Below are 26969 nucleotides of genomic sequence, written 5' to 3' on the forward strand. Positions count from 1 at the left end.
TCTTTATCCAAATAAATCCATAACGGTGCCCTCCTTGACTTAGTGGAACAATTGCTCCTATGAGGACACAGTTTCTAAGTATCTCCAGTAAGTTTAGAATATAGTCCATCAAACTCCACTGAAAAAAAGGACCCTGTCAGTAAAAGTCATTCATATAAAGATAGTCTGTAAAAGTCTCATTAGGATAATTATACAATTCTTAATCCATTTAGAACCAAGACAAGGTCGCTAAAAATCTCCATTAGGGTAAGGACTAAGGACACAGTCATTAAAAGACCCATCAACAAAGAGGGCACAATCTCTGAATATCTACAGTACGTTATGGATACAGCCCTCAAAAGCCCAAAAAGAAAAAGGCAACATAAAAGTTTCCTTAGGATAAAGAAGCTGTCCGTAAAAGTCTCATTTGGATACGTACACAGTTCTTAATTACTTCAGTAAACTTCAGAAAGATTAGACCCCTAAAAGTATCTATTAGGGTAAGTACATACTCCCGAAAGTCTCCGTTAGATGCGGCAACTGAGCTTAAGAACTCCATCAAGAAAAAGTCCTTAAGAGTGTTGTGGTAATGCCAGATATTCCTATCTTGCATCGGGTTGCCGTTATCCACATTTTCCGACAAACGGAACCCGCACTCTTCTTTTTCTCATCGCATTGCCCACGGGGCTCTGCCATTCTCTTGACCTAATTCGGTTGGGGGTATGTTTGTGCGCTCCCTCTTGTTTTTGCCGGTTCTCGGCCCATATTCCTATCTTGCATCGGGATGCCGTTATCCACATTTTCCGACGAACGGAACCCGCACTCTTATTTTTCTCATCCCATTGCCCACGAGGCTCCGTTCGTCGGAAGTTGTGGATAACGGCATCCCGATGCAAGAAAGGAATATGTGGCATTACCACAAGTGTGATAATGACACATCCCGTAAAAATCATACCTGAACACTGACCGAGTAACTTAAAGTGTTTATTTCGAAAAGAGTACAGTCCTTGGCAGAAATGTAAAAGTTATATGTAACTATCATTTACGCATTTTGAATAATGTATTTCAGAAAAGTTTTGCATTATCACATGCTTTAAAACTCCTTTAGTTGCTACGGATAATTACATGATACTTACAATATTAACATAACCAATATGAAAGTAGATAGAACTAAAATAGGTCAATCCTTATCTCAATCCGTCTCCATTTTATTTAATATCCAGAGTGAGTCTCTAAATCCTTTTACATTATCATTTGAATCTTTAAACTCATATGCTCAGACATATTTCCACTTAGACTCAAGGGCGGAATGGTGATTCACACTCATTGCGACACAAAAAAAATGTGTATGTAGTAACAGAACTTTGCTATGGTTATCAACCAACAGCAAACAATCTATCGGTTCTAATTTCGTCACACACCAGCCAACAATTTATGATAATTTTCGGGAAAACAACTTATAAATAATGGAATAAAAAACTCCAGTGAGACAACACAAGGGCGTGTACATTTACTTTTCTAGAACCAATGACGTTCAATGACGAAATGTTCGTCCTTGTCGCAATGGGTGTGAATCCACAATTATTGTTACAATAATCGAATGCAATAATAAACTTCATCTCAGATAATGCACTCTCGTAAGGATGCATTTATGAGCTTTAGCTTCAAAGCTCTATTTTCTCTCTTAGTTGTCATGAACTGAAAACATTTTTCAAATTTTATACATTCATTTGACAAAGCAGCACGTCGAACATTTTTGCAAAGAAAAGCAAAAAATGGCACACAAGGCGGAACAACAGCTGATGATTTCAAGAAGCAGTTCGAAGTCTCCGGTAAAAGATGTTGTAAATTCTGCAATAAAAGAATAAACGAAGAGATTAATTTAATAATGCATACAGTCATCGGTTTACTACTCCTCAAATTACTACTCTTAATATTTAGTACATTTTTAATCAAAAATGTTTCTTTATTCATTTATTTATTTATTTTTGCGAAGTCTGAAACGGGGTTTTTTTGCACAATTCTTTTCAAAAGTAAACAACTTTTTAACGATTAATCATTGATACAAATCTTTTGAGAGTCCAGTATTAATTGTTCTGAAAGGTGTTTGGCTTTTTTTAAGCTTAAAAGGGATTTCAAGTAATAGAAAACTTGTATTTTCTGCAAAACAAGCTTTTTTTTATTTCAAAACAACAAAAAACACCCTTCTACTTTTTCTACATAGCAAAAAAATGATTTAAATATGCTACAAAAAAATTTGATGCAGATCGTAGTAGGTACTCCGGAGATATAACTTATTTAATCTCCCAATTGAAAAAACATAAAAACTGACTTTATATAAAGAGTGGGAACACCCAACTGTTCATAGAATACTTTCTGTTATTTACACTGAAAGAAAAAATATTAGCTTGAAATAGATGCCAAATACAACTTAATTGGTTGAAAAATAAAGAAATTAGAGAGATTTTCTGAATTCATGCCAAAACGGTGACTCCGGAAAATGATCAAAAATCGAGTTTTTGAAAAAAATTCTTCAAAGCGTAATTTTCATTTAAAAAATCTAAAAAAATTAATTTGGGCTTTTTTCATAGATATCTATTCGTAAAAAAATGATGGAAAAAATCGGAGACATGACGGCACGCCGACTATTTAATTTAGGCGATTTGACGTGGAATGATCCTCCTCCTACTCAACACCGCACCCTCTAGTGACAGAATTATAAATTTTTGTAAATGTTAGAAGCTAGGCGCAAGAATACGCAGTCCTCTTCTGGTTTTTGAGCTGGTGGTTCATTGGATAGAAGAAGATAAAAGATTGTTTCATAAACTTGTGTGATTCACCAATGGTAGATTGCTATCAACTTGCCTTAAGTATTAATTCCTCAAAATAGTTACTCATATATCATTATTGGTCAAGAAAGGACTATTTATTTACTCATATTTAAACGATGATGACTATTAAAGGCTCAGGTTTTAGCGGAGCCCAGCGTTTGACCTTCACGACAGATTTTCGTCACCTGCACCACACTCAGACACCAAAGAACAAGGACGATGTGACGTCAGCATGAAAAACCATTTTGTTCGTTCTAAAATTTTAAAGACTTGAGCTTAGTGAGAGAAAGCACCTTTTTACCATAATTGTATTAGAAAATGTAATTTTTTGAGCGCATGTTTACACTTTTTTAACTGAACAATTCGAATATTAGACGGCTCGGCATCTTATGGAAAAAAAATTGATCAGGTCAAAAATTTGAACGATCTTTAGATAAAGAAGAGCCTCTTTTTGACATCGATCAGAGATTTAGACATTTTGAACATATTTGCAAAAAAAAGAGGAAAAACTTTTAAAAAATCGAGAATTAAGGCAGGGCGCTCTTTGAAAATTTATTAAATCCGACCAAAGTTTGCACACTTAAATATGAGAAAATGCATCTTTCTGTTGAATCACTAAACAATTCATAATCTTCCTTTTTCTCGGGGGGAAGGGCACCCGATTATAGGGTCAGAGGTAGCTCCTTCATGCAGCAGAGAGTTTTCTACCAGATTTCGAAAGCAAGAAAGTTTTACTAAATGTTTTTGAAACAGTTTTTTACTTCCTTTTACAAAAAAGGAAGTATTGTATTCGCGAAAAAATTTTCACTTAAAAATCCACCTTAATTTCCATTTTATTCACCCCCGAATGAATATTGAGTTTTTTTTCTTTTTTAGATTTTCGACTCGACCAGGCGTGGATAAGTGCCTAACACGCGGAATATCCGTAATGACGATTCCTGAGTTAATTACAACGAATTTTCTCGTGACGTCTGTATGCACGTATGTATGTCGCATAACTCAAGAACAGTAAGTCCTAGAAAGTTGAAATTTGGTACGTAGACTCCTAGTGGGGTCTAGTTGTGCACCTCCTCTTTTGGTTGCATTCGGGTGTTTCTGAAAGGGTCTTTTGCCCCTTTTTGGGGGGAAATCATTGTTAATTTCGATGTAAACTCAAGTGGTGTTATTATTTGGCGGGTACTTGGCGATATATCGCCAGTCTTTTGGTCGCCAAGTTTTATTTTTTTAAATTTGCTTTAATTTGGCCACTGTTGGTGATATTTAGAGAGTAAACTATTGAATCACATTAAAATTGCCAGTAATGGGGAAATGACATTAAATTGGAGTAAAAGGAAGTCATGTGATGCACACATCAGCTCGTTTCTTTTCGGTCAATAGATCAAAATTGTTCACATTTTTTAAGTTACCATGTATTTTTCTTGGGTGGTTTGTAATTAAAAGATATTATAGATGAAAAATTACCATTGCTATTATGGCGAGGTATAAATAGTGTATTTTCTTGGGTTGAAGTTTGAAAGATAGTTCATTTTCTGAAATGCTTGAAGTTCTAGGCATAATTTGAATTTTTTTTTCTATGTACAAATAGGACTACGTTTGAGTTGACTTTTAATGTAAAAATTAAGACTGTGAGTATGTTTTTACTTCAGTTATTCAACGAAATTGCAAAAGATCATGTGGCTGATCTGATCAATCACAAAAGTAATAAAAATCAATATAGTATGAAATATTAGGTTCGGCCGAAATACAATAAATGAGCAATCCTTTTGATTGTTCTATAAAAATGATGTACTTTTAAATTGTCTGTGTTTTTGTAGAGTTGGCAAGTAATTTGTATTTAGCATTAATTGTAAATTGAAAAATAAGATATTTTACTACGAATTGCATGGCTTTTAGATTAACTTTTATAATCAAAATAAATACAGTTGAACTCGCTTATAACGAGCACAAAGAGTCCGCGACATTTTTTCGTTATAACCGAGTTGTCGTAAAAATCAAGTTTGAGAAAAAAAACCAGAAAAATTCATCATAGTTGCTTTTTTTTCTTTTTAATCACTTCTTTTTATCACTTTTAATTCTGCTTATCAATTATGTTTTTGAAAGTAACATTTTCTCTTCAAAATTGTACTTTAAAAAATATTTTAAAAAAGCATTTATATTTTCTTCTTCAAATTGCAATCAACCATAATTATGTACATAAAATGTTGTTACTGTATTTTGTCAAAATTTCAATCAAGTCAGCTGTAGTTCCGGGTTTTTTCGTTGGATAGCGTTGGAAATTCACTCAATTTACCCAAAATAAAGATAAGCTGAGCTGGATGTCAATACAAAATTTTATGAATCCCAAAATTATTGCCCGCTTTAAGCGGGGCTTGCTCGTTAAAAGCAAGCTATGCTCCCTCCCATATACTTAACATTGTATCAACCAAGTATTTCTGATTTCCTCTCTAAATCCGAGTATTCGTTAAATCAGGGCTCGTTATAAGCAAGTTCGACTGTAATAATATTATAATAAATAGAAAATAGATCTTATGGGTCATTCTTCAAAAAGTGTAACTTTTCTGTCACACACATTTTACAGTAAAAACTATAAGGATTAATTCATTTAACAATGATTTTTATTCAGTAAGTTACCACCCTATAGGCAGAGCTAAGGCAGAATTACGTGAAATACAAACCGCCAGCTCAGTAAATTCCAGCCGAGGTCTGCAGTTTCGTGCTTATTAGCACTCATCAGCCCGGCATAGGACTAACTGAGCTGGAGGTGGAAAACCTCTTAAGGAAGCCAAGAGTGCCAAACAAACTGGTAGCTAATACAGAATTAGCACTGACCAGACGAGTAACCGAAGCAATGGTTCGGTTCAACTCGAATATTGAAGGCAAGGCAGGTATATTCAGTAAGTTACCACCCTATATAACTTACTGAATATACCTGTGTGTGACTGTTTATGTTGCTCAATAACTTGTTTAATTAAAAGTATGCACTTATTTATTTATTATTCCTTTCACAAGTATCTCAAATACTAATTATTTAAGTATATTTGTTTTGTTTTTTTAATATTGTGTTTTAGTTCGTTTTAGAAGGACAAGAAGTCACGTCACACAATAAATTCTAACCCTCCGTTACTTAAACAAAAAATGCCATTCCTTTTTAACACGTGGCAGTAATGATATCAAATTTTATTTTCCATGATACAAGTGAGCCTCCTTGTTTATTTTCAGCCATAGTTAAAGTTGTGAGATTTTTGTGAAAAACAAGAAGATAGATTTTGCTTTAAAAACTTAGTGTGGTTACTTTGACTTCTCACTTCCGTGAACTTCAATTTCAGGGATGTAAATTAATGTAAAAAAAGTGAACGTGTTTTCATATGCTTAACATGTGCAGATTGTAGCAACGAAGAAAAAGATATTCCATGAAAAACGTATCTAGACCTTAGCAATGTTAATATTTCTGGAGGTAAAAATAACTGATGGAGGGGAAATGCATCAATAATAGGCATTTTACCAAAATTATAAATTGCCAGTATATCCTCAAATTTACTAAATACTATTTTTTAACATACATTTTGAAACTAATTAAGCCGTGCTTTAATAAGAGAGCTTAATATTATATTCCCACTCATAATTAAAATGGCTGATTGTTTGCACAATTAACAAAATTACTACTTTGATCTTAAATTGACCTCAATTTTTAAACATTAAAAGTTTTTTTTTTTTTTTTCATTTCCGTGAACAAGACTTTTTTTTTTTTTTATTTATGAGTAAAATAATTGGAACTTAGCTGGGCCATTGTTTATGGTTACTTCTAGTAGGTTACACTTTCATGTAAGAATGAAAAAAAAAGAAAAGAAAAGGTTTTGCAATTGAAAAATATTTGCGTTTAAAAGTTACGTTTTCTGGAGACACGTACCCTTACATGAAACAACCCGGCAACATTAAAATGAAAAAAATTACTTACGGATCAGATGAGGTAGAGATAAGATGATTATTCCAAACAGAAGTTTACACGCTGTGGATAAAAATAAGTTGGATTCTTTACAAATATAATCTTCTTTTATCTTCGTAAAAGATGCTTGTATGCAACCCTGAAGAATTCCTATAATACTGTAAAAATTAATGTACCATTTTAAACTACTTGACCATAGAACGCCTATTATTGCCAAGCTATTTAGCATAAAAAGGATGGCACTGGTGATTGAAATTCTAGGCTTTAAGATCCCATTAATATAATAAAAACAATATTTTCCTAGAATGAGGCCAACACCAAAAGCTGCAATAATCCATTTAAAATGCGACACTTTTACTCCAGTTTCTTCAGCAAAACTACAAATCAGCACAGTCAAAACTGTCATGATATATTCGGCAGTGATTGTTGTCAAAAAAACTAGCAGGCATTCCCAATTTGCAAGCAATTTTAAAGATTTTAATATTTCCTTTAGTTTATGAAAAATGTCGGTTTGCTGGTTTTGATATTGTTCAGCTGCAAAAGCATTTGTTCTTTTTGGGATGTTGTAAGCGATTTCGTCTTTGTCATAAACATTATATATACTTTCGACTTGCTTTGAGTGATCATGGTTTTTGCCAAATAGCTCCTTATTTTTTGCACTGGCTTTGGAGAAGTCTATGTCATCATAGCATTGGGTAATGAGAGAATTGGAATGATGTCTGTAATTGTTCTTTTTCAGCGACTTTCCAGCAGGTTTTGAAATTTGATGCATGTAATCCGATTCGCTTTCAAAAGTACATTCAAGAACATTTATTTTGAACATTTCCGGTGAAAACTGTTCAATATTTTTAACGGAAGTTAAGGGAGTTTCGTTTACATTACTCTGGCTCAACGTCGAAACGGAACTTGGACAATTTGTTGATGACCTCTTGTTTGAACGGGTGTCATTGTTTACAATTTCGGTATTGGAAGCCTCTTCAGAGTCGCAATCCAAATTTTTTTCACCTTCATCGAAGGTCAAACTTTCGGCATTAGAACTTTCATTTAAACTACTAACCACATGACTGCTGTCGTTATTCACGCTGGTGCCTTTAGCATAAAAGTCTTCTTCAAAAATCTTGTGGTCATTTTCATACTTTTCGATATCTAATATGAATTTTGATAGTTTTTTACCATTAGGAAAACTTTTGATCTGTTTTTCCAGTGCTTCCATATCACTATTCTCTATAATATCAGGTACATTGAGCGCAGATTCTTTCATGTCTAAAACTAAACTATTTCTTTCTTTGTCCATCGAGTTTATTGAAATCGGTTTGCCGTAGTCATTTTCAAATGCTCCGTTATCTACTGACAGTTTACTGATCACAATATCAGGTTCTAAACAACTGGCAAGAACTTTTTTCCGGTAACTATCAGTTTGTTTCAAACTTTGTACTACACTGATGCTCGCCTGGTTACTAACTTCATACTTGCTACTCCGTTTACGTATTGGCCATTTAAACTCATTCCATCTCCATTTAGGACCAATATTATAAAAAGCTAGAAGTGACAGTGGAATGTAGTTCAAAATTATCCCACACACTATGAGACAAGATCCAGTGAGATCATATTGGTCAAACAGCTGTTCCAAGACAAAGGGAAGGAACACGCCTCCAACATTTGGAGCACATTTAAGGAAGATTTTTTGGACTGTTTCTCTACCTGGTGTTGTCAGTTCCTTTTGTAAATATGTTGATGTTATACCATATCCTGTTCCTGTAAAAGAATATTATATGGTAAGAACAATTTTGTATTTTTAACACGAACTTTTCTGAGAACTATTTTTTAACTGTGCACCTTTCAGGTTAATTTAAATTGTAAATACATAAGTTATATAACATCATACCATCTTATGTTAAGTTACTTTTTATATTACATCCTACCTTCTTATGTTAAGTAAGCGAGAGTGTTGTACCTTGGGACTCTGTTAATTTCTAAGAATCTATTTTTAGCAGCCATGTTTTTGTAATCTCTAATAAATCTCAAAATTGACGATCTTGTAAAAGAAAAAAAAATCATCACACCAAAGTAAATATTTTCTTCATTTTTTATTTCATTTTCTGTCTTTGTATTTGTAAGTTTAATCAACTGAATTTTATTTTGCTATAAAAGAGAAAGACTATATGTATAATTATGAGAAAAAAATGCTAGTGCATCCTGATTGCCCATAATTTTGGTTTTTGTTAAACCACGAGGCGATTGTACCTTGGGACGGCCAAACATTTTGTACCTTAGGACACGTTCCAAGGTACAACATAGGCATGTTTCTTAATAATTAGATATGTTTTAAAACAGGGACCAATGTTCTAATCGTATGTAGTCTTTTAAACATGTAGTTAATGTTAAATAATAATTTATAACTTATTATTCATAAATAATTATTCATGATTTAATTCACTACCATGAAGAAAATACTTTTTTTTCTGGTGAAAATTGGTTCAAGTATATAACTGTTTGAAGGCTTTCTCATAGTACAACAGGATGTGTCCCAAGGTACAATAGGATGTTGTATCTTGGGACAGCTTGGAACTTTTACTTTAAATGGCTGGCAATATTTTATTTTCAAACTGTCTGAATTTAAAAAAGTATATTCCATAGAAGTATACTGGGGTATTTTATTATGACTTTCAGATTTTAAATTTAATTCAAATAATTGAAGCTAAAAAATAAAATATGAAAAGTGTCCCAAGGTACAACACTCTCCCCTACAGGTACATAATAAAAGAATGACACTCTAGAAAATAGTTTGTATCTATTTCACTAAGATAAAAAATCTTTAAATAAAAACAAAAGACCCGACTGCGTAAAAACCAAAAAAACTAAAAAGAAAAATGTATAAGGCCAGTAGTTTAGAATGTTATTAAGTACTACTGAATAACTACACCGTTGAAATAGTTTTGTAACCGTACACAGATAAGACAATAGAAGGATCAACAGTCGGGGCCCATTCAAAATTTACGGGGTTCTTTGAATCATAAAGGAATGGGCCTCGACTGTTGATCCTTCTGTTCTGCTTTTGAATTTATGATTTGTCTTATCTGTGTACGGTTACAAAACTATTTCAACGGTGTAGTTATTCAGTAGTACTTAATAACATTCTAATACATTTACACATTTACACTTATACATTTTTCTTTTCAGTTTTTTTGGTTTTTACGCAGTCGGGTTTTTTGTTTTTATTTAATAATTTTTTATTTTAAACTTTTAAATTAATTTTCATTAACTTAGTTATTATGATTATAAGACGGTACATTTCGCAACCTTGTCATTTCATTGGGATAGTTTATTTCTATCGTGAGGTTTATTAAGTAACTTGCGGTGGTCTAAACTACTGATAATTAGTCCCTCTAGGGACCTAACTCGGCTTAAAGCTACATGTGCTTGACCTTCGGCAAAAATGCGCGCGAACTTAAGTTAACCACAGCACAGCTATATAAACAGCCTGTATAACTCATGATGACGCGAAATAGGAAACGTCGTCAGTCAAATCTTTCTCGCAAAACTAAAAAAACCTGTCATGAAGTACACGTCGCGAAACTCCGTCCCTTGGATCAAGGCAAAAACAAATGCAACATGTTAGAGATGAACATCGAATTAATAGGCTTCTTTCTTTTGGTGCTTATTGTTCGGGTTTATTTTGATCAGGACTGTCCTTGATTGAGGACAATCTGAGTGTCTTGCTTCGTTACGCATAATATATTTTTTATTACAATACAGAATACATATGAAAAGCATATGAAAGAATTTACACCAGAAAGAGGGGAAAGTACATCCGAAACGAGGGTGTCTTGACCCACCGCATCAACTGGGGAAGCAATCGCTTAGACCACTCGGCCAATGAGACCCCAATTAGTAGACTTAGTAAACAAAACATTTCAGGTAAGGAAAACTACCTGCATTTGTCGCACGCAGGTAGCGTTCGACACAGTGTGCAACACCCAACGTGCACCAATCCCAAACTGACAAAATATGGCAACTCGTTGTTGATATGGTGAATTTTGATTACTGTCATGTGTTTAGTGACACTACCAAGGTTTAGACAAATCGATTGACGTAAGAATTACCAAAATTGGCCATCGCGTTTAGCCTATAGAAAGCCACATAGGAACAGACATGCACTGGTGTCCAAAAGTTAAGCATAATTCATAAAATGCGAGAAAAATCTGTAAATTTTCGTAAAATTATATAAAATTATTTATGGAGATTCATTGGTTGAAGAAGAAACAATATGTTTATGCAAAATAGTATAGTCGATGGTGTCATGCGCGAATTAGGTGCGCGTTTCGGAATGTGGATAAAACAGCTCGCACGCTTTAGAGAGTTCAGGCGCGTTTCATGCAATTGCTGTACCAAGAAACATCGGATCTGGTGAAACAGAACTAATAATGGCACAAAGACGCCAATTGGACATGTTTGCGAAAGGAAGAATCGTTGGAATGCTGGAATCTGGACGATCACAAACTGAAGTGTCTCGTATTCTTAATGTGCCTCAGTGTGTAATCTCGAGACTGTGGCAGAGGTTTTCAAATACGGGAGATGTTGGCCGCCGACCAGTAGCAGGTCGACCAAGAGTCACAACCGCAAGCCAAGATCGTTTTCTGGCAATTTCTGCACGACGTCATAGAGACAGCTGTGCCAGAGAACTGGGTTCGACGCTCAGTGCCGTCACAGGAATAACAATTTCGAGGCAATCTGTTTACAGGAGACTCAATCATGTCGGTCTATATGCCAGAAGACCAGCAGTTTGCATTCCTCTCACATCAGCGCATTAACGCGCTCGTTTAAACTGGAGCTTGCAACATCGGCATTGGAGTCTGGGACAGTGGGCTAATGTGATGTTCAGTGATGAGTCCCGCTTTACTCTACAGAGTGATTCTCGTCAGGTAACAATCTGGAGAGAAAAGAGGACTCGTTTCCAACCGCAAAACATAAGAGAAAGACATCACTTTGCGTCAGCAGGAGTAATGGTGTGGGCGGGCATTATGTTGGATGGCCGCACCGACCTCCATATTTTTGATACAGGCTCAGTCACTGGTCAAAGATACGGAGACGAGGTTCTTGAGCCTTATGTTCGCTTGTTTCGAGGTGCTGTTGGTCCTGAGTTCATATCCATAGACGATAACCCCGCCATGTCACCGAACAGCTGTGGTCGATGACTTCCTCGAATCAGAAAATATCCAGCGAATGACTCCCCTGATCTGAACCCTGTCGAGCATGTCTGGGATATGCTCAGGAAACAACTTGCAGCCCGTTCGCCCCCGCCAAGCTCCGCTCCGGAGCTAAAAAGAGCTCTCCAGCATGCTTGGAACTGTTTAAGCCCACAACTCATTCACCACCTCATAGAAAGTATGAGTAATCATTGTGCAGCGTGCCTGGCAGTCAGAGGTGGCCATACACACTATTGAACTTCAGCATCATCTTTTAAAGAAAATTTTTTGTGCAAAGAGTAAACTCCTCATATGCCTAATTTTCATTTAAGCTATTTTTTGGGATGATAAAAGTAAATATTACCGTTTTTTTTGAGTAGTTTCCTTATTTTGTAACCGTGTTGCACTCTCATATCACGTTTCCCCCTATTTCGATGTATATTTCTCACATTACTCACAGAAATAACAATTTTGCTTAACTTTTGGACACCAGTGTACATACATAGACTGATAAACACATAACCCTTCTCTGCGTCGCGCACGCGCAGTCGGGGAGATGTTTGTTTGTTTGCGTTTGAATAGAAAATGAAATAGTTTTTATACACCACCAAATTAACTTCAGTCACCGGATCCAGGTAGTGCACAAATAAAATAGCCTATAAGAGAAAGAGGGTCACACGTGAACATTTTTATTTATTCATTTATTTATTTTTTACCCGACTGCGCGTGCACGACGCAAAGGAGGGTAATGTGTTTATCAGTCTATGTATGTATATCTGTTTCTTATGTGGCATTCTACAGGCTAAACGCCTTGGCCAATTTTGGTAATTCTTCCGTCAATCGATTTGTCTTAACCTTGGGAGTGTCACTAAACACATGATAGTAATCAAAAGTACCATTTCAAAAATCAGTTGCTATTTTGTCAGTTTGGGATCGGCGCACGCAGGGTTTCGCACACCGTGTCGCACGCTACCTGCGTGCGACAAATGCAGGTAGTTTTCACTGCCTAAATTTTTTGTTTACTAAGTCTACTAATTGGGGTTTCAGTGGCCGAGTGGTCTAAGCGATTGCTTCTCGCACTTGAGGCGGTGGGTCAAGACACCTTTGCTCCGAATGTACTTTCCCCTCCTTTTGATGTAAATTCTTTCATGTGTTTATGAGTCTATGCATTTATGTTTGTTCCTATGTGGCGTTGTACAGGCTAAACCACTTAGCCAATTTTGATAAATCTTACGTCAATCGATTTGTCTTAACCTTGGGAGTGTCACTAAACACATGACAGTAATCAAAATTCATCTTATCAATAACCAGTTGCCATAAAGTCAGTTCAGGATTGTGCCGCACGCTTCCTGCTTACTACACATCGTACGACAAATGCAGGTAGCGTTTTCACTGCCTGAATTTTTTATTTACTAAATCCACTAATTCAATTTTCATCTCTAACATGTTGCATTTGTTTTTGTCGTGATTCAGGGGACTGAGTTTCGCGACGTGTACTTGAAGGGTTTTTTTTAGTTTTGGGAGAATGATTTGACTGAAGACTTTTCCGCGCTGTTAATATAGCCGTGGTTGATTTAAGTTCGCGCATTTTTGCTAAAGGTCAAGCATATGTAGCTTTAAGCCGAGTAAGGTCCATAGAGGGACTAATAATCAGTAGTTTAGACCATCAAAAGTTAATAATCCTCATGATATAAACTTTCTCAATAAAAGGACAAGATTGCAAAATTTGCCGTCTTATGATCATAATAACTAAGTCAATGAAAATTAACTGAAAAGGGTAAAGTAATCATTAAATAAAAACAAAAAACCCGACTGTGTAAAAACCAAAAAAACTAAAAAGAAAAATATGTAAGCCTGTTAGTTTAGAATTTTATTAAGTATTACTGAATAACTACTCCATTGAAATAGTTTTATAATCGATGCACACATAAGACAAATCATAAATTCAACAGCACAATTGAAAGATCAACAGTCGGGACCCATTCAAATTTTACAGGTTTCCTTGACTGGTCAAAAAGGAATGGGCCCCGATTGATGATCCTTCTATTCTGCTGTTGAATTTATGATTTGTCTTATGTGTGTATCGATTATAAAACTATTTCATGAGTAGTTATTCAGTAATACTTAATAAAATTCTAAACTAATAGGCTTATACTTTTTTTTTTCTTTTAGTTTTTTTTTCACGCAATCTGGTTTTTGTTTTTATTTAATAATTATTTTTAAATTTATTTATTTATTTGTATTTTTAATTGTTTTGCACACTTGTCTTTACTTTTATCAATTTCTCTACTCAAAAATGTCCTCAAGATTGAAGCCTTTTCTTAGTGTTATGGATCGTTTTGAGATTAAAAAAAAAATTATTTATTTGCTCTGTAGTATTTTTAAAAAAGGTCTTCAATCCTCACTTGTGCCCGTATAGGAAGCATATACTATAAACACGAATAAAAATACTGAAGGGTCATTCCATGTCAAGTAATCCAAAATTTGGGAAATTTTTTCCCTCACCATTTTGTATTTCTTTGAAATTTGGCTCATCGATTGTACCCTTCGAGGTTATCAAAAGTCTAAATTTTTAGATTTTTATCTCTATTATTTTTTTATTTATGACACTTTGATTTTTCGAAAAACCCGCTTTTTTTCATGGATGCTTGAACATAAAAAGGACGATAACTCAGCACCAAATATAGATAGAAAGATTTGGTAAAAAGCATTTTAAAGTACATTAGTTGCTGTTTAATGGGATATGCAACATGATTAATTTCAAAAAAAATTTATTTTTAAAAAAATGAAATTTAAATTTTAAATGAAAATTTCTCAGGAAAGGTATAATGATTTTTTTTTTAAATTCTCAAAAATTTGTGTGTATTTTATCTTTATTTGCGCAAAGTTTCAAGTTGGGATCTCAATAGGATCATATTTTTATGAATTTTTAAATAAAATTTGACTTATGAAATAGTGACATTTTTCAGATTCTAACTAGTTAAATATGGCGTTCTCTTACTGGGGATGATCTAGTAAGTGGTGATTGATCATGACTATGCTTGAAATGAGCTGACATGAATTTGTAGATTAGTATCCCCCCCCCCCCCTAAGCCACACAACCACTTTTTATCTTTTTTTTTCAAAACTTTTCAAAAGGTAAAAATAAATAAATAAATAAACAAATAAATAACCAAAATGAATAGTAAACTTATTAAAAGTTGGTAAATGTTCCTCTTTAAAGCAAGAATCCCCCCCCCCCGAACCACCACTTTTATTATTATTTACTTTTTTTTAAAAAAACTATTTTCAAAATGTAAAAAATAAATAAATGAATAAAATAAAACAAATTGAATAGAAAACATATTAAAAGCTGGTAAGTTTTCTTCTTTAAATCAAAACAAAGTACATTACCCCCGCCCCCCCCCCCCCCCCACCACACCCACACCAACGATTAACACTATACTAGTCATGCCTCACCTGATGCTTTTTTTTTTCAGACCAAGTGTTTCTTTTTCAATCCTTACTTCACAAAGTGTACTTGATTAATTCACTATCTGATAATGAGTTATAATTCATTTCATCCCCTACCCCTGCACCAATTTTCAATTTTGGAGGCACGAAAGAAAGTTTGTCCCAAGATCATAGCAAAATAGGAGTGTTTCCCCCGTGTTGTTCCATTCTTTTCACACTGAACTAAAAATAAATCTAAGTATCAGATCATATGTCTGTCCGCATAAAACTGTCTTTCTACAACATTTGGAGTGCAGCTGTTTTTTTTTCTTTTCTTTAAGGTTTTCTTTTTAATTTCAGTTGTAAAGGAGAGCAATGCAGCGAGATCTATTTATACATATATTTAAAGCAGTTATAGATCAAACAAATGTTGCTAGTTTGAGCATAACCTTCCATGTAGTTAAACTTCATTCCAGATTGTCCCCTCCCCTCTACCGTCCCACTTTCCGTAAGAAAAAAAAAAGCTGCAAATGAGTTTTTCTATTTGTCTGATAAAGTTTTTCAGACTTTTAGTTTTTATGACCCCCTCCCCCATTTATAAGCCTTAGTCACTACTGATGTTTAGCAGCGTGCGTCCCAGTTTTTTATGATTATAACTCTTACATGCCAGCTTTTTTTTTTTTTTTTTTGAATACAGTTTTGAAAAAAAAAAGATGAAACGTGGTTGTGTGGCTTAGGGGGGGGGGGGGACTAATCTACAAATTCATGTCAGCTCACTTCAAGCATAGTCATGATCAATCACCACTTACTAGATCATCCCCAGTAAGAGAACGCCATATTTAACTAGTTAGAATCTGAAAAATGTCATTATTTCATAAGTCAAATTTTATTTAAAAATTCATAAAAATATGATCCCATTGAGATCTCAACTTGAAACTTTGCACAAATGAAGATAAAATACACACAAATTTTTGAGAATTTTTTTTAAAAAATTCATTATACCTTTTCTGAGAAATTTAAATTTAAAATTTCATTTTTTAAAAAATAAAATTTTTTTTAATTAGTCATGTTGCATATCCCATTAAACAGCAACTAATGTACTTTAAAATGCGTTTTACCAAATCTTTTTATCTATATTTGGTGCTGAGTTGTCGTCTATTTTATGTTCAAGCATCCATGAAAAAAAGAGGGTTTTTCGAAAAATCAAAGTGTCATAAATAAAAAAATAATAGAGATAAAAATCTAAAAATTTGGACTTTTGATTGCCTTTAAGGGTACAATTGATGAGCCAAATTTCAAAGAAATACAAAAAGGTGAGGGAAAAAACTTTGGATCACTTGACATGGAATGACCCTGAAGAAGTATCATATTTCAAAGAAAAACCCTTTAATATAAAAAATATACGATTATACCAATTACATTGAATGACTTTTAACCTACACTACTTCAATTTAAATTGTGCAGTAAATGTGTATTGAAGAAAATGTTTTTTTCCTAAATACATAACTTTGCTCGCTGTCAAAACGTTTTGAAATATCGTAGCCTTTTCGGATTGCTGGATAAACATGAGCAAACTAATAAGACTACATGGTACAAAGAATATTTTAACACACAGATTGTTCTTATTGTATACTGTTCTTCAATTTCATATAGAGTACGATAATGTGTTTGAAATTCGTTACACTTCCGTTTTTAATTAAATGAAGATATTTTTGTCTTTTTATTTCCTGTAAGTATTAATTACAACACTAAACTGTTGAGAAACTATTTAGAAAACCAAAAATTTTAAGAAATAAGAATAATGAAAATAAATAAATTAATAATTAATGCTACAAATTATTACCTTTACTAATAATAAAGCTCAAAGTCTTTCTATATGGAGGATGTCTATAGGATGTCTGGATCTCTGTGATGCGCATCGCCTAGACCGTTCGAACGATTTTCATGAAATTTGGCACAAAGTTAGTTTGTAACATGGGGGTGTGCTCCTCGAAGCGATTTTTTAAAAATTCGATTTTGTTCCTTTTCTATTTCAATTTTAAGAACATTTTCCGGAGCAAAATTATCATAAGATGGACGAGTAAATTACGAAACTATCATGACGTGGAAGGGGAAAGCGAATGAGCATAGCCAATTGGCGAGAAATTCGTCATCCATTATTTGTAAATATACAGGCGAACCGAATGATCTTTTAATTTTTAACTACGGGCAAAGCTGTACGGATACCACTAATTATCAAATTTACAAACTGATTATAAAGAAAATATTATTTATATTCACCCATTTTTAACACTTATAATATCCTGCACTAATAATAATAATGTAACGAAGAGGGTATGGGAACTGTTCACATGTGCCCTTAGATGTTGTGTTCACAAGTGCCCCATCATCTACCGCAGAACTAACTCGCAGAAATAACGAATTCTTAGTTTTACTTAAAAATGTAAGCATTGTCATAAGTTTGCTTGAATGTTCATACAATGGTTTGAAAAAAAATAAGTACATTTTATCAGTTAGAGTAAAGTAAGTTTTTACGCGAAGAAGACAGACATGAAATTAAAAACAACATCTGCTAAGTTGTCACCAAAGAAAAATAAAATGGCTCACTGCTCTAAAGGTTTGACCAAGAAGTAAGACTGGTACTGCCTTTACAACAAAACTTTTCCTTTTAGTTATATTAGTAAACATACTACTGTTTGACCACGTATTGTATGTAATTTGGCAATTGGCCAAGTTAAGACGATTCCATCTAAATAATTCTAGCTGGGAGAAGGAAAATTAACAATGGGATTTTGATTCACGTGTTTCATAATGCCACTAGTGTTTATTTAATTTATTGCATTATTTAAGTTGAAAAAGAGTGGAAACAAACAATTTCTATGAAAACAACAAAAAGAAAATGCAATGTTTTCATTTCGTCATGAAAAGTAGAATCAAAATGGTAAACGCAAAATTATGTTGTTAAAATCATATCAATTAATTTTTGAAGTAAGAATATAGGTCGAATATAGTTTAGATTTAAGAAATCATTCGCTGAACGAATTGTCATTTGTACAAAACTGCGTCTAAATGGGCAAAAGTGCGCATCTGTGACGAACAAACTACCACCCCTGCAAACTAATAGGTGCGTCCATTTCCGCCAATAAACCGAATATTAACCTTTCCATGCAATCGATGGTCAGACAGTATGTTAAATGTTCCCATTTGACCCTTGTTCACATGTGCCCACTTTTTACCTACATAAAACTTAAAAGCATCTGGTCGTCATAGGAAAAACTAATGCATAAACAGAACATGAACCATTTTAGCTGTTTATATTCCAATTGCATTAGTTTCCATTTGAGCAAAACGGTGACCAAAATTGCACAAGTTTAAAAAACAAATAAACTTTCAAAGTAAAAGAAATACTTCTAAATGTTGTTTTTAATACTTCACTGTGTTAAAAACAAAACATATCTTACCAAACACTGTGCCCCAGAAGACTATAAGCCAAGTAATATCTTTCGTAATACTTGAAAGCCCTATTCCAGTGGCGCAGAGCAGACTTCCCCAGAGAATTATTGATGTGGAATCTTTGCTGAAAGTCTTCATTATAAATATTGCACCTATAATTTTAAAAGGAATCATTAAAAAAAATTATGTATTACATTGTATTCAGAATTATTTTTACACCAATGTGTGTGTGTGTGTGGTATTGCGTCATTTCAGATATTTCTTATTGTAGGTTGAAGTAACATTTTGGAAAGAAAACAGAACTTAATTTAAGAAATGAAACTATTTGTTAAAGCGAAAACAATATCAAATTGATTTTCTTATTTATTAAGAGCCATTTTTCAAAGAATTTCAAATATTAAGGAATGAAATGGAAGTTTCTAGTGTCTAGACACAAGCGATCATTATATGTACCCATGAAAAGGAAGTTGAATTCAGAAAAAAATGAAGGAATCCGAAGCATTTAATACATTTTTGTATTACTACAAAAAAAAATAGCAATACAAAAATAAAAATCAATGCTTTAAAGCAAGTTAAAACAATGACGATAGTTTTAAGACAAGATGTTTCGCTGTCACTTTTCAGCAGTAAGTACACATTCAAAGCAAAAAATAGTTTTAAAAATAAATCATTTTTACGCAAGTCGACATTAAACTAGTTTTGAATTTTAATCATTGGCAAACCCAGCATCAAAATAATAATAGTAATAACAATAAAAATAATAATAATATTAATAATAATAATAACAATAATAATAACAGTTGTAGTAATAATAATAATATTATTAATAATAATAATAATAAAAATAACAGTTGTAGTAATAATATTAATAATAATAATAACAATAATAACAGTTGTAGTAATAATAACAATAGTAACAATAATAATATTAATAATAATGATAATAATAATAGAAATAATAATAACAATAATAATAAAACAATAATAATAACAATAATAATAGTAATAATATTATTAATAATAATAATAACAATAATAATAACAGTTGTAGTAATAATAATAATATTAATAATAATAATATTAACAACAATAATAATAATATTAATAATACTAATATTAACAACAATAATAATAATATTAATAACAATAATAATATTAATAATAATAATATTAACAACAATAATAATAATATTAATAATAATAATATTAACAACAATAATAATAATATTAATAACAATAATAATAATAATAATAATAATAATAATAATAATAACAATAATAGTAATAATAATGACAATAGTAACAATAATAATAATAATAGTAACAATTATAATAACAATAGTAACAATAATAATAATAGTAATAATAATAACAATAACGGTAGTAATAATACTAATAGTAGTAATAATAACAATAGTAGTATTAATAATAATAACAATAATAATAACAATAGTAATGATAATAATAGTAATAATAATAACAATAATAATAATAATAACGGTAGTAATAATAATAAAAATAGTAATAATAACAATAGTAGTATTAATAATAATAACAATAATAATAACAATAGTAATGATAATAATAGTAATAATAATAATAGTAATAATGATAATAGTAATAAATTTGAAATTAAGTCGGTTCTTTTGCAGGTTTCAATTTTTTAATCAAGAATTGCGAACTAAGAAATATTAGCGTATGGAAAGCTTGTGAAAGAGAAGCTTTGCAATAATTTGCTTAATTATCTGAAAATATAGTAAATATTATTTCTCAGAGGCGTTTTTTGTGACAACGCCATAACTTCTTCAATACTTAATCAAACCTCATAAGTAAGGTACCATTTTAAAGAAGTTTTTCACTGCTTTCGGCGAAAGAGTAAGAGACAATTCATGTTTTGTTCTTTTGTCGATAAAACCGATTTATTTTGTTTTTTATTACGCATTACTTCAATGTATAGCATCCCACAATGGAGACCTATTGGTTCAGTTGGGTGAGCCTCGTGTTGAAGGTTGTGAGTTTGAATTTGCACGGGCTATAAAATATCGTTTTAATGAATAATTAAACGGACTCGGATTGGAATTTTCGTAAATAATACGAGCATAAACTTTTTGCAGGATTCTGAGTTAAAGCTCTGTAGTTGCTAAAATCAAAAAACGAGACATTGACTTTAGCGCTGTAAACAGCAGTGTAACTTTGTAAAAAAGTGTTAACTAAGCATCGATTTCAATTTATTTTATAGCATTACTAAGCATTATTTTTGTGTATAGCATCCCGATATGGAGGCTCATCAGCTCAGTTGCTTAGAACGTCCTTCTAATAACGCGACGAACGTGGGATCGAGTCTCCGGAATGCCAAAAAAATGTAGTTTTTGAATGACTGATTTTCCTCAGATGAATTGTGATCTGAATACATAATTTTAACCATGAATGCATAATTTTTACTTACTCGGGATAGAATTCCAAACCACAGTTGCGTTGTGCTGCTACATTGAAATCGGGGAAAAAACCGTAGTAACATATATATATTATTTCTCAAAGGTGTTTTTTATGGGTACGTCATAATTTTCTTAAAATGTCATCAAACTTCAAAAGAAAGACATTTTAAAGATTTTTTTTTTAACCGCTATTAGCGAAAAATTAACAAACAAGTAACATTTTTGCTATCATTCAAGAAATTATTTCTGAAGCTTGGTTTTCAAATTCTAAAATTCTCGCACGGTACGATTTATTTTTTACATAATTCATAACAATAATAAAAAGAGGAAGAACTGAAACAGAAATCTAAAACGTAACCATTAACGCTTTTGTTTTCTTAGTATTAGTTTTTGAGCATAATCGGACAGTACACCAGAATTTCTCAGTTGAATTCTAAGTTGAACTTAGGTTACCAAATAGGATAGCATTTAATTCAATTTATTTATTTATTTATTTATTAACTAGCTAACAGAAGAAAAATAAGAACCATACTCAGTTCTTGTGTAACTATTCCGAATTGCTTTTATATAAAAACTGCAATTTTTAACTCATCAGTTCTTTTAGCTACACTGTTTTGAGTTTGTTCTTTACACGCTATTATCAAATATTTTGAACTTGGTTCCGAAAATTATCTTAAATTGATAAAATTAAGAAATCCTGCTGTGAAAGTATTTTAAATTGTTAGTTAATGATAAAGTTTTCCCGAAGTAAACTCATTAGATCAAGATATAGAGGATTCGGTTTTCGTCATGGCGATATATGCAAAACGTTTTTTAAGTGTAACAACATGTTTTTCAAAAAATCAAGCATAGAACTGAAATTTTCCAGTAATAAACTTTTAATTTTTGTTCGTAGCAAATATTCCCCTCAAAGATTATTAGTTAGTAAATGCAAAATGACGAAAGACCAAAATTTCTCCACCAATGAAACTTATTTAAGAAATGTAATAGTTTTAAATATGTTTTACATTCATTTCATACTTAAGTCCTTTGTGTAATCAACGATAATATCAAGATATTGAGCTTGTTTTCCACCTTTATCTGTCTTAATTACTTTCACTAGTTTGTTTAAATAGTTAATTGACACAAAAGATCGATAGTGCTTTCCATTCTTGGAAGCTTTTAAGGAACAAATGCTAAATTAAAGAATATTTTGAGTACTAAACCTATTTTCTCAATGGCATTAGGGGATAAGAATTATTTTCTGCTTAAATCAGCAATGTAGTTAGCATTCGAGTAATTAGGAGCTGTTTAAAATTTTTGAAAGAAATATAAATATTTTTGAATTTTGTTTCATTGATCGAAGCATAGAAAGAACTAAAATTTGTTTGGAGAGTTAAAAAAATACACCTAACGCTGAGTTCTAAAAAAAGTTCTAATAATAATCTGTTCTTGTGTTCAGTAAAGTAAGTCAACATGAATAAAAGTACAAATAAAAGCATCTAAAAAGAGTTAAAAGCTCGGTAAACAGAAGTTTCAAGGCCTTAAACACAAGCCTCTTCACCAATGCAGAAAAATAAGAATGGTTCACGAAAACCCAAATACAGGTCAAGTGAACCAAAAAACGTTGATTCACTTAGTGTTTGGGGTTCAAAAGTGTATGGATTTTCGTGAACCTCTTTTTTTTTTTTTTTTTGAGCATTCCTGATTGCTAATTGTTTTTATTTGACCGTCCTTGATGTTTAGTTCTTTTTTCAGCCCACCACCGTCCTCTGCAGACGCAGCTCCTCTGGTTCTGAGCACCGTACCCTGGAATCCGCTTGTCCTGGTCCTGAGCACTGTCCCCCAGAATGCGCTTCTCCTGATCCGTGGCGTCCAAGTCCTACACACGCGCCATTACATACATACACACAGGTCAACGCACACACCAGCCTACACATACACAACTATACGCACGTAACCGCCCAAGGGGAGGGGCAGGCTTGGTGGGACAGGAGCCGTTTCTAGAAGAAATATCTCCAATGAGTAGGGTCCTGTCGCAACTCGTGATTACGAAAAAACATAATTTTAATTCAAAATTTCAGAATTCAAATTAATTTTCTTTTTTATTTTTCTATTAATGTGATTTCAAATATTTTCAGTATTGAATTTGTAAAGGTTTTTTTTTTCTACTGATGAAGAGGCTAGTGTTGATAGCCTCAAAGCAGCTGTTTGCCCCTAGTTTTAAACTCTTTTTAAATGCTTTTATTTTTTTATTTGCATGAGTTGACTTAATTTATTCGTAGTGCAATCTTAATACAAAGTTTTTTACCACTTTTTCATATACGTAAAAACTGTCTACAACGATACTGTTGGGACCTAAAAAAAAATATATATCGTAATAGACAGGTTATCGTTATAGTCAGTTTGAGTATTCATGCTGACATTTTGCTAAAGTCAAAAAAAAAATATTGTTATTGACAGGTTATCGTTATAGACAGATCGTTATACACAGGTTTCACTGTATTTTAGTGTCATTTAATACAAAGACATATTGACATTCAAAATTGACATCAAATTCTACGAACCCCTAAACAACTCAACACTATGTTGCATCATAGAAGCACTAGAACTAGTCCGTAACAACATCAGGGATTTTATTGATCTAGTGACATTGTCACTGACCATTAGCGCGTGTGAAGTTCGAACTCAATTACAGTCCTCGCCTCAAGTGTTGTTTATAACTACGTATACGTTGTTCACTCATAGTCACACACTTAATAAACTTGCTAACTGAATGTATATCAACAACTAATGCATGAAATAATGTGTGTGAATAAGGATCATTTCATTATTTCTGGCATGTAGGTGAATGTGGGGCAAATTGAAATAGTTAAGGTAGCTTACCTTTTTCAAAATGAACAAATAGGAAATTTATCTTGAAAATTACGGTACATTAAGAAATAACAATGTATTTTTTTATAAAACGTGCATTGAAACATTATTTTTCATTTTTGGTTGAAAATTTGTGCCTTCAAAGAAAACAGGAAAATCTGTACTTTGTTTCTTCATGGAGCAATGGGGGAAAGAATATATTTGCCCAACAAAATAGTTTATTTTTAATAACTAAAAGTATTTTTGATCAAATGGATGAGTAAATAAAAGAATAAATGATGAATGAATGGATAATGACGCAATGAACGAATAAATGAATGAAATAAAAGTAATTAATATATGACAAAAAAAATAAATGAGTGCATAAAATATTGAATGAAAAAGAAAATACGTGAATGAATGAATGAATAAATAAGTGAATTATTAAGTGAAGAATTGTAAATTTTAAAAAAATAATGAATGACTACTCAATTGGTGTAATAAATAATTGAATAAGTAAACGAAATGAAGTATTTCTTTTTACCCTATCCACTTTGGCCAGCATTTACTTGACTATTTGCACAAAATATTTAAAACAAAAACAAGCTTAATATTAAATAAATACTTGAAAGAATATTAGAAGGTCTCAATTAATATTCAAAATCGTAATGGCAAGAACTTTTTGGTTATGTAATAGATAAAGTGATTTTTGACTTTCAGAAAATATTACAATATGAGTATCAATTTTCGAAAATTTCATGAGTTATCCTATGCTTTGGACTTGAGGGTTAACTTTTCCTGACTGAAATAGATTACGTATGGTTAAAATATTATCAAATAGGTGTAACCGAAAACAGAGTAAATATTTCACCATTTCACTTTGCCGCACATTCCCCTATATACAATTTTAAGTTAAATTTGATTATTCTTCAATTATAAGTGACATTGGTTCTTTTAGCTCTGAATAAAAATGCTTAAGGATATCATTAGGAATATTTGGGACATTGGTAAATGGGATTACTATAACGCAATAATACTAGGGATCTATACCACATTGGTTGTTGTATCACTGTAAAGTTTACAACTTCGCTGACCGATTTTATCATAAGTTAAGTCTGGTTAAAACCTGCCATTGGTTGTTTTTGCTCCATGGTAAAGAAATGTCTAAAGTGGGTGAAAGAGGAGAACATATGAGCAATTTATTTAATTTCTTTCTTTAGAAAAAAAAATGTGCGCTTTTTGTTCTTTTGATCTTTCGGTTCTAAAACGAGCTATTTCTTAAAACCTAAAAACTTTTTTTCATTTCAGAATATCAAGGCAAAAAACTATTTGTTGCACTAATATGCTAGTGAAAGGACTTCTAAAGTTTAAGATGTATCTGCAGAAGCGTTTTGTATTCATTTTTCAAAAATATTTTTTAACTCATAGACATATTTAATCGTAAAAACTTTATTATTCATCTTCTTTTTTGAATTTTTGCTTTGATTAGCGCAACTTCCAGCGAAAAACTGTGGAAGCCCTTACATCCGCACAATGAAATTTTAAGATCAATTAGTAGAAAAAAAATAAGTAATCTGTGGCGGTAAATAAAATTAATTTAATGATTATAATGATGAGTCTTAGTATAAAGAGTTCAACTTCATATGGTTCAATCTTGAACACAAATGATATGTATTTGACAAATAATATAAGAAATATATACTTACCTAAAATTCCTGAAATAGCTTTGTTTACATTTAGAGGTATTATGGCTACTGAACCTTCCCATCTCCATTCTTTTTTAATAGCGTAGAATATGTAACCAGAATTCAGCATCAATCCGTCCAAAACCATGGAAAGGAAGAAATTGGAAATAATTTTTGCACTACTTGTTCCAGACATTGATGAAGATGAGTCTACACACAGCTACTTCGTGTAGAATATTTTAAGATGGAAGAGGGATTTAGCAGCTTTCTGTGCTAGCCCATCTTGTGGAAAAGAGTTGGGAAAGTCCTAAGCTGTTTGATATTCTTTGCAGATTACGCTGGGAAAGATTTATTTATTACTCAGACACCCTGTTTCTTATTTGCCTTTTATAGATAAGTGTTATCGGAGGGAAATAGAATGGCCGCTGGAAAGTGGCTTATTTGAATGTCTACCTCTTCATTAACTACTGTAATTGACATTGAAATAATAAATGCTAAACTACTCAATTCTAAGGTATTATCTTCTTAGAGTTTACTTGGTGTCAGGGAGAAGATATGTGTTGCAAATGTGCCTCAGTCGTGATAAGAATTCAAATTTGGTTTCTGATCTTAGCAGTGTGTCATTAACGAGCTCGTTTCACCTTATCAAATTAGCCGTTCCTCAGTTAAATAATAGGAAACAAAGCGGTAATGATAATATGTATGTTATTAAGAGTAAAATCCTAAGACTAGCAAATAATACTCCTTGTGATGCACCGTTTTTAGCCTACTTTCCCAGTAAAAGTCAGAAAAAGAAGAAAAAAGCATGAAAGAAGGCTTAATGCATCTTAAAAATATCGTGAAAAACAAAAAAAAGTCAAAAATAAATAAAATAATTCAATGAATATTGAAAAATTAAAAATTGGAAAGTAGGGTATTGAGATGGGGAAAAATGTCTGTCGGTCTGTCTGTCTGTCTGTCTGTCTGTCGGTCTGTCTGTCTGTCGGTCTGTCTGTCTGTCTGTCGGTCTGTCTGTCTGTCCCCCCCTAATAACTTTTGAATGAATAGTCCGATTCGAACAAACTTTTTTTTGTTCGAAAGATCTCGGAGAGGACACCTCATTCCCATATTTCACTTTTTGATTTGAACTATTTTTTGTTCAATTTTGAACAGTTCAAAAAAACTTAACATTAGCGCCTACGGGGAAATTTAAA

At 32.3% G+C, this 26969-nt stretch overlaps 1 protein-coding gene across 1 annotated transcript; it reads right to left on the reverse strand.

Annotated features, from left to right (window-relative positions):
- Window positions 1-980: 980 nt before the first annotated feature.
- LOC129224554 (uncharacterized) lies at window positions 981-25998 on the reverse strand. Its single transcript, XM_054859030.1, has 4 exons — window positions 25798-25998; window positions 18833-18976; window positions 6766-8508; window positions 981-1830 (listed from the first exon to the last, which is right to left on the reverse strand). The coding sequence occupies exons 1-4, from the start codon at window positions 25970-25972 to the stop codon at window positions 1706-1708; spliced, it is 2187 nt and encodes a 728-aa protein (XP_054715005.1). The 5' UTR covers window positions 25973-25998; the 3' UTR covers window positions 981-1705.
- Window positions 25999-26969: the final 971 nt, after the last annotated feature.

This window comes from Uloborus diversus, chromosome 6 (genome assembly GCF_026930045.1).
Source record: "Uloborus diversus isolate 005 chromosome 6, Udiv.v.3.1, whole genome shotgun sequence".
In the NCBI taxonomy this organism is placed as follows: Eukaryota; Metazoa; Arthropoda; class Arachnida; order Araneae; family Uloboridae; genus Uloborus; species Uloborus diversus.

What these genes read in the sequence shown, in the direction of transcription:
- LOC129224554 (XM_054859030.1), bottom strand. Translation starts at nt 25,972, where the DNA reads ATGTCTGGAACAAGTAGTGCAAAAATTATTTCCAATTTCTTCCTTTCC. An exon ending in AGCTATTTCAGGAATTTTAG is followed by an intron (nt 18,977 to 25,797) that starts GTAAGTATATAT and finishes TTAAAATTATAG; the next exon opens with GTGCAATATTTATAATGAAG. An exon ending in CTTCTGGGGCACAGTGTTTG is followed by an intron (nt 8,509 to 18,832) that starts GTAAGATATGTT and finishes ATTCTTTTACAG; the next exon opens with GAACAGGATATGGTATAACA.